The 15,956-nt window shown below is 38.0% G+C and overlaps 1 protein-coding gene across 4 annotated transcripts in view; it reads right to left on the reverse strand.

The window, feature by feature from the left end:
• Positions 1 to 15,956, reverse strand: part of Setdb2 (SET domain bifurcated histone lysine methyltransferase 2) — a 67,742-nt gene that overhangs the window by 29,140 nt on the left and 22,646 nt on the right. For 2 of the 4 annotated variants that reach the window (XM_036199784.1, XM_036199783.1), the window contains exons 6-14: positions 15,215 to 15,775; positions 12,770 to 12,886; positions 10,907 to 11,076; positions 9,608 to 9,806; positions 8,594 to 8,693; positions 7,965 to 8,055; positions 5,267 to 5,607; positions 3,485 to 3,573; positions 929 to 1,344 (exon numbers count right to left, since the gene is read on the reverse strand). In XM_036199784.1, coding sequence (XP_036055677.1) covers positions 1,227 to 1,344; positions 3,485 to 3,573; positions 5,267 to 5,607; positions 7,965 to 8,055; positions 8,594 to 8,693; positions 9,608 to 9,806; positions 10,907 to 11,076; positions 12,770 to 12,886; positions 15,215 to 15,775 — 1,786 coding nt within the window. In that variant the 3' untranslated portion in view covers positions 929 to 1,226. Of the gene's footprint in view, positions 1 to 795; positions 806 to 928; positions 1,345 to 3,484; positions 3,574 to 5,266; positions 5,608 to 7,964; positions 8,056 to 8,593; positions 8,694 to 9,607; positions 9,807 to 10,906; positions 11,077 to 12,769; positions 12,887 to 15,214; positions 15,776 to 15,956 lie in introns of those variants that run through there. The other 2 variants (XM_036199785.1, XM_036199786.1) reach the window with 2 other exon arrangements.

Here is a 15,956-nt window from a genome sequence, read left to right on the forward strand (position 1 = left end):
CTTCTCATTTTTTTTTTTTTTTTAAGTTATTATTTCGTCCACTTTGGGGGAAAAACAGAAAAGTGGAAGTCTAGGCTATCAATTGGAGAGTGTTGGCAGTGGCCCAACATCAGGTAATGCAGATCAAGCTTTCTGGAGAACTTTCTCCAAGAGGATGGCATTGATAAAACACCTTTTTCTGAAGTCAAATGGACTGCAAAGGGAGACCTTGAGGACACAGAAGCTGTTCCACAACAGTCCCCTTTGGACAAAACAAGTTCCCATAACAATCAAGTCTCTTTACTTCATGCAACACTGATGTATCATTGAAAACTCAGTGTTAGTTCTTAATGTGTCCGTCTAATCAATCACACAGTAACTAACAGTTACTAAAGCCCTTGTATCATTACTATGACTATCTTGACTCACTTGCCTGCAGCTCAAACTGTTGTTTCCCTATTCAGTGTGATTCCTCTCATTATACATAACACAGTTTTGACTAGCTTCAAGATTCCCTTTACTTGTAGCTCTACTCTGTGTAGAAAAAAAAAAAGTATTAATGTTCTTCCAGGTTTCTGAGCTTTTGTCTTGTGCACCAAGGCACTACAGAGAATCTGGAAATGAAGTTTCATCTTCAAAAAGTGTGTCCAGAATGGCCCCCTACTGCAGTGGTTAATGGGATAATGAAGTAATAAATAACTTGAGAGGGCTGAAGATGTAGCTTTGTGGTAGAGTAATTGCCTAGCATGCAGGAGGCCATGGGTTCAGTTCCCAACAAAGAAGAATACTTTCAATTAATAAAGTTAGTAGCTACACTTTCTTGCCCCTCATTTGTAGTTCATAATGGTCAATGAATTGCCAGGAATTTAACACCAAGTTTGTAGGTTAAACATGTAAAATTTGGTCCTTTGGAGAATAAATTTAAAATAATAATCACAAAACAATTTAGAAACATACAAATTCTATTATAATTTTTGTCTTAATATATAAAATACAAATTATACAGTGGTATGTACATAAAATATACTATTTACATTCTACTCATGTAAAGTTGATTAACAATAATAAAAAGCGATACTTGATGCATATGAGAGTGTTCATTTGTTTCTGACCTAAGTTATACAAAATCAGACATAAAACATGAATACCCTGACTAAGGGAAACAGAAGGATTAACCACAATTTCATTGACAACTGATGTAGTTCAGCTTGACCAGATCATTTCCTGAATAGACATCCAAAATACAGTTATATTATTTTTTTCCGACACTTATTAACCCCACATTGGCAGAGGATTTCCTTTTCAGGCATGGTCCCAGCTTCGTAACCATAATCCCATGTTAGTTCTGTTCTTGCTTTCACATACCTAGAAAGTAGAAATAAAAAAGAATCACAAATCATCCTAAATAATTCCACATGAATCAACCTTGAATATGCCAATTTTCATATTAACAAAATTAACCATCCTAAAGTTGATCGATTCTCTCTCTATATCATTTAAGATAACCTTTATTAAGAGTAATCATTTGACTTTTATTTCAACTCTCCCAAAATCCTATGTAAGAAAGTCTGTCTATGAGAAATGGTGTTTTGCAAACACGAAGGCTGTGACACACAAGCAAATGGAATAATTCAGACATTAAAAAAGATACAGGAAGCCAGACGGTGGTGGTGCAAGCCTTTAATCCCAGCACTCAGGAGGCAGAGCCAGGTAGATCTTTGTGAGTTTGAGGCCAGCCTGGTCTACAGAGCGAGATCCAGGACAGGCGCCAAACTACACTGAGAAACCCTGTCTCAAAAAATCCAAAAAGAAAAAAAGAAAAAGAAAAAAAAAGATACAGGAAATGGGCATATTTCTTATGTGAGATAGCTTTCTTTTTCAACTGCTATTTTTACTTCAGGATATTAATGTTTTCCTTTGGGTGTTTTGGCAATGATTTTGTGAATTAAAGCCATGTGCTATTTTTTTCCTCAATATTTTTCTTCTATTTTCCTCCTACATTTTTAAGAACTAGAAGACAGTGCACTTCTCATTCAGTATTGTTTTGCCTGTGGCCATTTCCAGCACCTCTGAATCGGGACCCATTGCTGTGTTGGGCTATGGGCTGTTATTCCATCTCTGGAAGACCTGGCAGTCAGAGACGACTACATTCAGAACTAGGAAGAACCTGCAGCAAGCTGCTAAATAAATTTTGCTGTCTGAATGGAGTGATCTACATCCTGGGGTCCTTCAGTACCTGTCTACCTTCCTTCAATGGACACAACTGTGAACATGATATATGCAAACAATCCTGTGGGTCTGTATCACCTGGCAACAGGCTGTCCAAGAAGTGTCTCCTGTATAGGTACACAGCCAGTTCCACTGGTTTCCTCAGATCTTTCTACCTGGCTATGGTGATCACGTGATGGACATCAACCCTTTCAAGAGAGTTGGCATTTGCCCTTTCCTAGAAATTCAAGTGTAGGTGTCATATGTATTTGATGACCAGTGTCCTAAAACAAAGTCAATCACTTGTCCTAAAATAATGCATACATCTCCACAGTGATCCCTGACATGCTGTCTCACAGCACTGACTACACCTTACCTCTGTAGCACTCATCCACTCTTTCTACCTGTGTCAGTGGTCAGAGCCATAGCTTTGTGCATAGTGGGTGTTCCAATGCCAGGCTGTATCCCCAGTCTATAAGCGACTTGACTTTAAAAACGCTAACTCATGTCCACACCCTGTTTCTTCATAACTAAAACTCTCTTACTCTTACATTTTCTTACTAATACTTTTAAACAATTCTAAAGATTATTAAATCTTTCTGTGGAACTGGGAGTACATTTGAAGTAGATTAAAAAAAAAAATCATCTTAAGAAAAAAAAAAAAAAAAAGAAAAGTAAGGGTCTAGGTGGGGCCTTCAATCCCAGCACTCAAGAGGCAGAGGCAGGCGGATCTGAGTTCCAGCAGATTAAGAATCACTGTCTCAAAACAAAACAGAAACAACAAAAGGAGTTCATGGCCAACCTGGGCTATGTACTGAGTCCCAGGTCAGCAAAGGGTAAATGGCAAGACTGTCACAAAAACTACTGAAAGCTAAATGAATCTCTTCTGCAAAATTACTGAAGGCTTTCTCCAACATATACAATGTTATTAAGTGTTGTAAAAGAAAATGTTCATAGGAAGTTTGTTTTAATACTATATTATGAATATGCACAATAAAAATAGGAACTCTTTTGATCAAAACAAAAATGATACAGCACTCTTCCTCACGTTCCTCTGAACTGAACTATGTAATCTGATGTCCTCAACCCCTTAAGAAATTAATTCTAAATGAGAATAAGAATAGAAATTCCAATGGTTTACACTTTTACTGACTAGTTAACAGTTTCAGATAACTGACTACTTTAGGATACCTTGATATTTGGGGCTAATGTTTCATCTTTTCATACTTTTTTCATATTTACTGTTTTAAAAGTCATAGCTGAAGCATTAAATTGTATAAGCAAAACAACTGCAAACCTGTTGGTGAAGAAGGCGACCAATGGAAAATTCCTGTCATGTGTTTCTACAAAAACATTCTGTACACACAGATTTGGGGAACAACTATGCTGTTAAAAAAAAAAAAAAAGAATTAAACACGAAGGTTACACACAGCATAAAATTTAGAACCTTGTTATTTAAAGTATGTGAATATCATTGTTTCCTATACATCTCACTGATTTTTGTCTTTCTCATTTTAAGTAATATACAATCTACCACAGCTCTTAATAGAGTAGTTAATAGCAGGAACCCATTCAGTAAAGCCATTCAGGTATCTTGCTGAAATATAAAATAGAACCCCCTAAATGGGGATTGTTTGTCAGTACTTAAAATTATAAATCCATATATCTTTCGACTCAACAACACTATATTAAAAAGTGTATTGTACAGAGCCATCTGCATAAGTATCTATGGGTAAGATTGTTAATAAGCAGGGTTTTTTTTTTTTGTTGTTGTTGTTGTTGTTGTTTTTTGGCCCTGTGTAGCTTTGCACCTTTCCTGGAACTCACTTGGTAGCCCAGGCTGGCCTCGAACTCACAGAGATCTGCCTGCCTCTGCCTCCTGAGTGCTGGGATTACAGGCATGTACCACCACTGCCCTGCAAGGAGTTTTTAAACAGGAAACATTTGGAAATAACGCCTACCTACAGAGAGCTAGTTAAGAATGACACAATGGAATTCCATGCAGATAAAAGGAGAAACAGGCTAACAAGAAGAATCAGGGCCAGTGAGATGGCTCAGTAGGTAAAGGCATTTGCCAACAAGCTTGACAACTTGAGTTTGATTCTTGGAACTTAGATGGTAAAAAGAGGAGTACCAACTCTTCAAGTTGTTCCCTAACCTCCACCATGCATGTGACATGTATATGATATACTATGTGTGGTACTGTATGCATGTGTGTACACAGATACACATCTGTGTATGTATGAGGAAGCCAGAGGATGTTGGGTATGCAGCTCTATCATGTTCCACCATAATCCCTTTAGAAAGCATCTCTCACTGAAAGTGGACCTAGCAAGCCTCTGTCTCCACCCACAAGAGTGCTGGGGTTATAGGTATGAATATGGCCACACCAGCTTTTTATGTGGGTGCTGGGATCCAAACTCAAGTCCTCATGCTTGGCAAACATTTTACTGACTAGCTATCTTCCCAGTCCTGAAAACTGATTGATGAATTTACTTTTCCTTGGTTTTATGTTTTGTTTTGTGTTTTACGGACAGGTTCTCACACTGTACCCAGGCTGGTCTAAAACTCAGGAAATCTCCCTGCTTCAGCCTGAGAAGTACTGGGATTATAGGCATGAGCCACCATGCCCAGCCATCTCTTAAGTTTTCTAATGCAAATGTTTACTGTATGGTAAGCACTTTCAAGCAATTTATATTAATTAGTATGAGCCTCACAAAACCCTAAATAGTCACTCCCATATTAGCAGTAGGAATTAAGCATCAAGAAGTAACATGCAGCTGGCGGTGGTGGCACACGCCTATAATCCCAGCACTCGGGAGGCAGAGCCAGACGGATCTCTGTGAGTTCGAGGCCAGCCTGGTCTCCAAAGCGAGTTCTAGGAAAGGCGCAAAGCTACACAGAGAAACCCTGTCTCGAAAAACAAAAACAAACAAACAAACAAAAAAAGAAGTAACATGCAGAGGTACACAGAGGGCTGACTGCCTTAGTCTGTCTTCAGAATCTATTAATCCTATCTTCCTGATAAAATGTAAGGAAAGGAGTGCTTAGAAACAGGCATCTCCACCCTGATACTCACATTAAGGAAGCGGCCCACGTTTCCTTCTTTTGAAGCATCCACTAGAAATAGATTCTCTTTACTGAGCCTCGCTAGAGAAGGGGATGGAGTCTTCATTCTTTCACTCGGCAACTCCTCTTCACAGAAGACCTGCTGACTCTGAGAGTCTGCCCATTCTCCTTCTTGGGACGTTTCTACTGGAACTTCAAGCACCTTTTTAGTATGCTCATTATTCGATGTGGCTACGTGCTTACACCTGCCCTCTAGTGAAGTGTCTTCTTCACTTTTAGTTACATCTATCACATCTGATTCAATCAGCTGTCTGTCTTCAGAAAATCCAACTTGGTTTGAACTTAAGTCCTCTAGTAGACATTGTTAGGAAGGAATTGTTAGGCCATATACTTGTGAGTAACAGTGCTAAGATTAAGTTAGATGACAGTTGCTTTAATTAGTACTAATCCTTATCACACATTAAGGAAGGCAGTATTACTTGACTTTTATAAATGAAAACATTGAGTCTTAAGGACTAAAAAGACCTTCCTGACTCATACAGAGAATACAGAAACACACAAGTATGGCCAGCTTCTAAAGCATGTTTTCTTTCTGTGGCATCACAACTTTTAATGAATCTACCTGTTGGTTCCTCATCAATGTATTTAATATCAAATCCAAAAGATGTAGCTTTCCTTTCATTGACTCTGGAGTCTGCATTTAAGTATATTCTAGACTCATGTAACAGAGTGAGGGTAGGTGTTTAACCACAGTTCTAAAAAAACTCTGTCAGGAGTTCTTTTTTTCAAACTCTAGCCAAAACAACTGTGTTCCCAGGGCCTTGTACATACTGATGTTTGGTGCCTTTTTTAAATGGCCAGTCAAAAATTATACTTTTATGAAACAATAAAACTTAGTCAGTTTTTGTAAACATAATGGAACTAACCCTTTGTGAACATCCAAAGTATGCACACATGTCAGCTAGAATAACTAAATTCATGTACTTAAAAAAAAAAAAAAAAAAACCCACTCATGCCCATATAATTCAGTGCCCTCCCCTAAAATTACACTTTAAAAAGTTGATCTTAGGCTGGTGATATGGTTCAGTGGTAAAAGTACGTTCAGAACCAAGTCTGAAGTCCTGAGTTCAATCCCTGGCACCCTATGTGGTGGAAGGAAAGAACAGATTCTCCAAAACTGTCCTCCAAAACCTGGCATGCCATAGCATGTGTACATGAACATTCCTTTCTCTCAAATAAATGGGTAAATATTTTTTAAGGGGGGGGGGCAAAAATCTTTGAAAGTATTAAAGGAAAATAAAGTTAATCTCAAAGAAGTCAGGAGCAGAATAGTGGTTTCTAGAGCCTGGGAAGGATCTGAGGTAGAGGGGCAGAGTGAGGTGGCTAAAGTCCCAGACGGCACAGTAAGAGCAATGGTTGCCAATAATTAATGGTCTATTTCCAATAAGGACAATTTTAAATGTTCCCAACATCAAGAAATGACAAATACCTAAGGTAAATGATCATTACACACTGTATACTGAATGCCATACCATACTCATAAATACATGTAACTATTAATTAAAAATATTTTTAGAAAGAAATTCTACTTACTAAAAAATAAAGGGTCATGGTTTAATCATTATCATGTAGATGCCGAGCCTATAGTATGTGTATTTTAGTCAAGGATTTCTGATAGATTCTACTAGCTATATAGTTTCATTATTTGGACTGCCTGCTATATATACTTAGCAACTGATGAAAATAAAGAGCCAAAGCAACTGTACTCATTATGGTTGATGTGTATTATATAAAATAACTATTATATAAAATGCTCTTTCTTAATAGAATTTCCCAGTAAGAAGCAACCATACCTCCACCAATCTATCCTCTAATATTAGGTGGGGAGTTGGGGTTGCAGATTAAGGGTATGAAATGGGAGAAGAGGCAGCAGTGGCAGGCCTGTGCTCCAAAACAGGGCATCTGTCATTCATATCTCTCTACTAAGGGGTCCATCAAAATACAAAAGTTCCCAGACCCAGGTCTGCCCAAGTTGTAACATTTATCATGTAGAGAATGTACTCTGTAGAGGGAGATTTTGTAGCCTTGCTAGCATTAATTACACTAAGGATCCTACACAGTGATGTGGGCAGAACTTCTAGAGAAATGTATCTTTAAGAGTCCAAAAGAAAGATTGTGGCTGCTTTGGCTAGTGCTTCCAAAGTCACAGACAACACCTATGGACCACACAGTCAGAGCCATCCACTCTACCCCTTCTGCCATGTAGTAGGTCATTGCTAAAACCAGACCAGAAGTCTACAAGCTCCTATAGATGTAGGACTAGTCAGCAAGGATTTCAAGTCCTATGATCTGTTGTGACTACTCAAGTATGCTGATGTAGAGGGAAAGCAGAAACAGGTAAATCAGTGCCTGTAGCTATATTCAACTAAAACTTTATTGACAGACACTGGTGTTGTAAGTTCACAGAATTCTCAAATGTCATGAAATATTATGCACTGTCTCATTTTTCAACTATTTAAAAACACAAAAAGCATTCTTTTACCAACCATAATTAACATCTGGCAGGCCAGATTTGGAGTACAGTTTACTAGTTTCCACATGGCAAATTAATCAATTTGTTATGAAGACTATGGAAAGAAGTGGTAAATACTGAATAAAAGGGACAAAGAGGTAAGGGAGATAGACAGCCATAAGGACATAAAGCCTACCGTGAACTCTAGCTTTAGAGTTTATGTGTGCGTGAGCTGGCTTAAATCCACTCTTATCTTCGGGGTTGGTAGATTCTGAGGAAACAAATCCCTTCAAAGAAAGTAAGAAAGACAGCTGTACTCTCTAAGTCAGGAGAAAGTGCTTAGCAGCTGGGCCTCTTTCAGCAAGGATCACTATTTCTAGGCCATACATAGTAAGTTAGCTTTGAAAAGGCACAAGGCTGGTACTGTAAGGAGAGCCTTGGCATAAGTGGAGCCAACACATGTGCCCCTTTTACACTGCCTACTTCCAGGCACTTTAGTAAGCTACAACTACAACAATTGTCAAGATATTATTTGGGCTAAAAGTATAATAAATCTGTCTGTATCTCAGAATCAAATAGCTTGTATGTTCAAAACAATAAAATAAATCCTACATAGTATTATGTAGCATAAATATTTTTGTAAAGGCTAGAAAGGTAAGATAATGGTTAATGGCCTTGGAAAGGCATCGTCTCTTCTTTTTATCAAGATAGTGTCTTGCTATATAGCCCAAGTTGACTTCAAACTCATGATCCTCCTGAATTGGCCCCCCAAGCACTAGCATTGCAGGTGTGCCATTATCCTCAGTTTGATCTTATAGTTATTACCATGTTTTTCTCATTGTAATGAAAAGCAGCTGTCTTGAATTTAGGGCTTCTAATGACTGAGAGACGCTGAGTTCCTGAAATATTTCTATAGTTCATTTCCCTGAAAAGGAAAAGAAAAGTTATTCTGTATATCACTAAAAGTTTCTTTTATTTATTAGACCATAAAATATAGGTAATATCACTGCTTCATAAACTTCTTTTCTTTGTCAGAAATTAATCTAGGGACTGGAGAAATGGCTCATTGGTTAAGAGCACAAGTTGCTTTTCCAGAGGACCTGGGTTCAATTCCCAACATCTACATGGCAGCTCACAATCATCTGTAACTCCAGTCCCTGGGGAATTCAAAACCCACTTCTGGCCCAAGTGCACCAGGCACAAAAATGGTAAGGCCAAACACCAATACATGTAAAATAAAAAATATTAAAAAAAGAAATTAACCTGTCTCACATCTACACTACCTAATGGAGGAAAGAAAAGGTATTCATTAGCTACCAATAATTTTAAAATGTGGTTTTTGGTTTTTGTTTGTTTATTTGTTTGTTTTTGAGACAGGGTTTCTCTGTGTAGTTTTGGAGCCTGTCCTGGATCTCACTCTGTAGACCAGGCTGGCCTCAAACTCACAGAGATCCACCTGCCTCTACCTCCCAAGTACTGGGATTAAATGCGTGTGCCACCAAAGCCCGGCTAAAATGTGTTTTAAAAAAAAAGGGACCCTAATAAATCTTTCCAAGTAGAATGGTGATACAAAAATAAAATTAAAATTTATAACACTCATAAAGAGCTAGATGAAAGTTATCCATAGTGAACCCAGAAATGGGGAGCTGAAGGAAATGTGTTGGCTAGATTTTCAAGGTAAGAATGCTGGATTTCTAGAAGTGTTAAACTTAATTTGTGAGACAAGAAGATATTTAGGGGAGGGGTGGTGGGAGGAGAAAGAGAGACATAGAGGGGAAAAACCCAAACACTTCTGATCCATAACAAGGGGGTACACCATGATCCAAAGTTTTTACTTACATAACAGGCTCTTTGAGATCAGTGCTAAACTCAGTAGGACATTTCTCAGTTTTAGGACTTGGAGGATGTGTTTCACAATCTGAACACGCAACTTCTATTTTCCTCTTTTTGGAAAGCGTATTTTTCACAGTATTTTGTTGTTCTCTTCCATTTTCATCAGTATTAGTTTTCTCAGGAGTGGCTCTGCTTAGTAATCTTCCTGAAATAAAACAGATAGAGATCAAAAAAGACAACAACCACTACCAACGAGCAAGTAGATATCTCTTCTCTATAAATAAAAGACTCTCAGTGCACTGTATTTCTAGAAAAGACAGTCACCCTACAAATTCTAGAATATAGGTAACTCATCCAAGAGAATCATTCCACGACACTAAACAAAGACTAATGGGAGACTTACTGTCCTACATTCATAGTAAATATGAGCTATTTGAAAGAAGCACCAGTCAATTTTGGTATTTAAAAAAAAAAAAAAGAGATCCATAGTAATGTAAAACAAAACCAAAAAAAGTGCTCTAGACAATGAAAAGTAAACTTGTTTAAATTTTTTTTAACGTTTGAAACCTTAAACTCTTGAAAAATGACCTATTTAAAATTTGTGACATCTACCTACTATTATGCTCATACTCAGTTTAATATTAAAATCTGTGTCTCATTTAATGCATTTTCTTTCAAGACTCAAAATCATACTTAAGTTAGAATTAGTGGCTAGATATTCCCACTCATCTTTCTAGGTCAACTGTAGTTGTATGTTCTAGCTCTGGAGAGAGACTGCTAACAATGCTTCCTGGGCACCACTCAGGGTGTAGAAACAGCTTCCACTTAAGAGTTAGTCTGAGAAAATACGATGAATGTCTATGCAGGCTGGACAGTATATGTTAGTGGTGTGTGACAGATTCACACATGATCTACTCTGGAGTCCCTAAAACTTAGTGAGACGCTTAAAGTAACTGTCTAAATCATCATATGTAAATACTCATTAAAATATTAACTTGTGGAAAACATTGAAGAGTTTTTGATTGTTTTTACACCTTCGTGAGTTATTAGTTTTCTTATTTAGAACTTTTCTTCCCTTCCTCTAGAGCACCTGTAGCTATGAAGACAATGTACCTCTTTCTGAAGCACCTATGGCATCTCAGTCCTTTGGGACCCAAGATCCAGTCACGTGTCTCCTCTGGTGCTCCCCTACATCTTGTTGATCAGCACCCTGCTAAAGGATGCCAATGGCTCACTAGGAAAATGTGTGTTCAGATGTATACAGACCCAACTAGGAAATACTTAGCAAACAAAGCTTTGCTTTACCTGAATAAATGCATACAAATGTCCCTCTGTCGATGTCATCCAGGCAGCGTACTCCCCAGCCCTTCTTCTCACTTTTGAACACCTGTAGCCTCACCTGGGGACCATGTTGGACAACTCGGTTTTGACACAACTGACGGTTACACTTGCACAACAGGTTGCATTCATAAATGCTGGCAATCATAGACATAAGACAATATAAATTAGATAGCCTAAAAAGCAAAATGAAATGCATGTTGCTATTTCATTTAACTAGTAATTAAACTGAGGGAAGTGTGAAAGCTTAGGGCTAGATTATCTGGGTTACTAGTTATAGTTTCTGTCGTTAAAATGGAGTTTATTTTTATTTATTTATTTTTATGTGTAGAGTTTTTTTTCCTATGAATATAACTGCACCACCTGCATGCCTAGTGTCCACAGAAACCAAAAGAAGGCACCAGAAGTATAGCCCAATGTGAACTCTCATGTGAGTACTGGGATTTGAACCTGAGCCTTCTAGAAGATTAGCCAGTACTCTTGACCACTTAACCATCTTTCCAATCTCAAATAAGACATTTATAAAACAAAGCTTAACCCATAGAGCTGTTTCATCAACATCCACATCACAATATTTACCAGATATGTAACATGGTACTCAGTACACAGTAAATGTTAGCTTTTAAATGTGTAAAGGAAATGTATAGGATCAAACTCTAATTCTAGTTCTATAGGTGTTATTACTTAGCATCAATATTGATAGGCTGAAAATAATCAACTGACAAATTAGGTCCCTTCACTCACTTTTTCTTTTAATAAATATATACTTATAATATTATTTGTGTGTGTGTGTGTGTGTGTGTGTGTGTGTGTGTGTGTGTGTGTGTTTGGGGGTGGGGGGGTGTATGTCATGCTAATGCATGTGTTGCACACAGCCATCCAAGCACAGAAGCCAGAGAAGGATGTCAGGTGTCATGTTCTACTACTCTCTGTTTCAGTCCTTTAAGACAGGATATCTTCACTGAGCCTGAAGCAAAGCTAGGGCCAGCAAGTCCCAGAGGCTCTATGTCTTCAGCCTCTAATAGCTCTGGGGTTACAGGCATGTATAGCTTTTTACGTAAGTACTGGGTATTTGAACTCATTCCTCATGCTTTCCCACTGTGTTAGCTCCTCAGCCCCTTCATTTGTTTTTGAAACAGCTTTCCTATGTGACTTAGGCTGGTTTTTAACTCAATATTGTCCAGTCTCTGTTATGTGCTGGAGGCATATGTTTTAATGGGAAAATGGTACTCAGAGCTACTCATTTCCTGAAGAGTTAGGTTTGAAGCAGATGAGTGTTTGAGTATATTTTGATGTACGTGTGACCGCTGACTTCCATTTCTAAGAATATACAATGGTTTCATGTTATTAGCTCCTAGTAATTTAGATTTTTTTTAGTATTAGAAATATATATAAACAAAATCTATAAAACTGTAGACCAAAATAAAAGAAAGCACTCTCTGGGCCTGGGGAGATGGATCAGTGGTTGAAATGCATGCTATGAAAGCATGAGGACCTGAACTCAGATCCTTAGAACTCATCTAAAAGCTGGGCATGGTGGAGCACATATGTAACCCAAGCTTGGGGAAGGGCAGCAGAAGCAGGTGGATCCTGGGGCTTGCTGGCCAGTCGGTCTAGCCAAAATGGAAAACTCCAGTCTCAGTGAGAGAGCGTATCTGAAAAAATAAATAAGGTGGACAGTGTCTTGAGGAAGATACCGGCTTTGATCTCTGGCTCCCAGTTGTGTGCACACACACAGGCACAGGTACCACCCCACCATGCACACAACATAAAAAAGTACCACCCTTCACAGACGCAAACATCTTGCAACAATTTCTTAAAGTTACTCACCCAGTAGGTATGAGTCTCTGCAGCCTTTTATATTTATATCCAGTACATACTGCATCAGGTGACAAGGAACGTACTTTCGCATTCTTTGCTGTCAACTGAAGACATGCACATTTTTTTCTAAGAGAAAGACAGTGAATAGAGAAGTCAGAATAAAAAATCACCAAGTTATGAGACTTGGTAAAAGTATAAATGACATTAAAAAATGGTGTACCTTGCTGGGCGGCGTTTTGGTGCATGCCTTTAATCCCAGCACTCAGGAGGCAGAGCCAGGCGGATCTCTGTGAGTTCAAGGCCATCCTGGTCTACAGAATGAGATCCAGGACAGGCACCAAAACTACACAGAGAGACCCTGGCTCGAACCCCACCCCCCGAAAAAAGTGGTGTATACCTTTATCTATAAGAAGGGTTTTGCTCAAGGACTATATGAAAACTCTTCTAAACACAATAGGCCTATTTGAAAATAATACCAACCAAAAGCTTACTACAACTAATACAAACTTCACTGAGCTATTTGACCATGCAACAGATATTTCATTATATGAGTTTTAACTTTTGAAAATGGATATTTTACTCATCAGATGCTCATTTGCTGATAGTCTTAGTTCTGCTCTTCTATCATAGATTATTTTAATAGTTAGTCCCTCATTAGCTGAGAGGTATATTCAACCCCTGAATGCTTAAAATCTTGTATTAGTAAAGTCTGTTTACTTGTGCTTTTTCCCAGTACTCTGAAACATTGCCACGATACCAGAATTAGTCTGCCCTTGCGTGCTTTATTTTCCTGCATACCACTACTTGTATCCTCTGGGGCCATTATTAAGTAAAATAAGTCTTACTTGAATGTATTACAAGTATGACACTTGATCTGATAATCAATGTAGCTGTTATGTGACAGACAGGTCATAAACATTGTGGACAAAGAGATTCACATTCCAGGTGGGATAAAGTGGGATATTCCATCACATGTCTCCAAACAGCATGTAGTTTAAAATGCATTGAATATATATGAAAATTTCCACCTAATGTCTATTACTATTACTATTAACTATTACTTTTATTGTCAATGTATGTGGGTGTTTTGTCTGAATGTATGTCTGTGCACCACTTGTGTACCTGTTGCTTATTGCCCAGGGAGGGTAGCAGATCCCTTGGTACTGGATGTGAATTGACGTGTGGTGTTGTGCATTAAACCTGGGTCCTCTGGAAGAGCAGCCAGTGCTCTTAAATTCTGAAACATCTCTCCAGCACAACATTTCTAGACTACAGTTGACCATAGGAACTGAAGCTACTGTAAAGGAAGAAACTGCTGTAGTATAGATAGTTCTCACCATCTTTTCAATACAAAATGAAAAATGACGACAGGCAGATCCCATGGCTTACCAGCTAGTTAGTCACTAAACAACCATATTGATTGTCAGATCAAGATATTTGCAATGCGGTGGCTGGAGAGATGGCTCAGTGGTTAAAAGGACTGACTGCTCTTCCAGAGGACCAGGGTTCGATTTCCAGCACTCACATGGCTGCTCACAACTGTTTGTGACTCCAGTTCCAGGGAACCGGACACCCTCACACAGACATATATGAAGGCAAAACACCAATGCATGTAAAAAAATAAAAATAAACAAACAAATAAATAAGTTTAAAAAAAAGATACTTGTTTCTAATACAAGATTTTTATGCATTCAGTGGTCCTTGAGCATACCTCTCAGATAATGAGGAAATAACTATTAAAATAACTTCCCCTTTTCTTTTACTTAGTATAGGCAGCTAAATTTGTGTAGCTAACTATACATATAACAGAAATCTACCCTATTACCATCAAACCTACAGATGTAAATGTATTACACATCTTTAAAAGAAAATGTTTCTCAAAGTCTTAATGTATCAGAATATGTTTTCATATTCTTGATGGAATGTCAATACAATGGTTAAAGAATAGTAGTTGTGAGCACACTGACATTCCAAAGAATTAGCCAGTAATGATACTTAATTTGTAAAAGTAAAATATAATAAGTGACACAGAAATTAGGATCAAAGGTTCAAATACTGCCTCTCCAATTTGTCTGTGATCTCTTCGAATTTATTTTTGAGACTAATTTCCTTATTTGTATGACAGAAATATATTACCTAACACACAGGCTTTGTGATGACGGAGAATGAATGGATTTTAAAATGTTTGGGCATGTAGGATCCTCATAAGCAGCGCTGTAATTGCTATTCTAACTATGGCACTACATAAAAGGCAATACTCATTCTTAGAAGAAATACATTTCAAATTACCAGTTTTGGCAAAGAATATGGTTAATGAAATGCTATCTTTTCATCTATTTTAGACAATTTGTGCACAGGTTTTATACAGGCAAAATGACAACCTGGGATACAGTAGGACTAGACAAATGTGTCTACATTTAGAGATTGTTTGAAACGTCCTGCTTTTCTACTTACATGTCTATACAGCCCTCAGAACAGTCACAAGAATCAGAAAACATGCTGGAAAAATTTAGATAGTATGCTCGGGGCCATACTGTCTTTCTGTACTTAAACTGTGGAAGTTTCCTACTGTCAATTTCATTACAGAAAGAAATCGGCACTGATTCCACTCCATTACTAATATCCACTTCAGAAACAACTTTATCTGGCTTCGGGTAATTCCGAGTCAACTGAACATAGGTATTGAAAGAAAAGTTGTCTGTGAATAAAAAGTTACACTCTGTCTCAATAAGGTAATGAAAAACTTCCTCCATGTTTCGTAGACTCCGTCCACAGGGCGTTTTATAATTCACGTGGAGAGCAGAAGAATGAGAATTTGTTTTTGCGTGTCGTCTTTGGAAGTGACATCTGATTGGTAGCTGCAGAGGGTTTTCTCCCTTCAAGGACAGTGGTGTTTCCATTAGACAAGCACTGGAACAGATGTGGCCACAGAAAGACACACTCAAAGGGGGTTCCTTCTTTCCCAGGTCAGTGGCTTTCCTGGTTACAGGGAGGAATGCTTCTTTTCCTGGAGATCTATTAGAATAAATAAATTATTAGTACCTCAAATTCATAGTCTTGCTTCATTTTTTAAAAACACTGCAGACTAGGGCTTGGGGATTTAGCTTAGTGGTAGAGCGCTTGGGCCCTGGGTTTGGTCCTCAGCTCTGGGGGAAAGAAAACAAACAAACAAAAAACCCCACAAAACACTGCAGAC

Source organism: Onychomys torridus, chromosome 9 (assembly GCF_903995425.1).
Source record: "Onychomys torridus chromosome 9, mOncTor1.1, whole genome shotgun sequence".
NCBI lineage: Eukaryota > Metazoa > Chordata > Mammalia > Rodentia > Cricetidae > Onychomys > Onychomys torridus.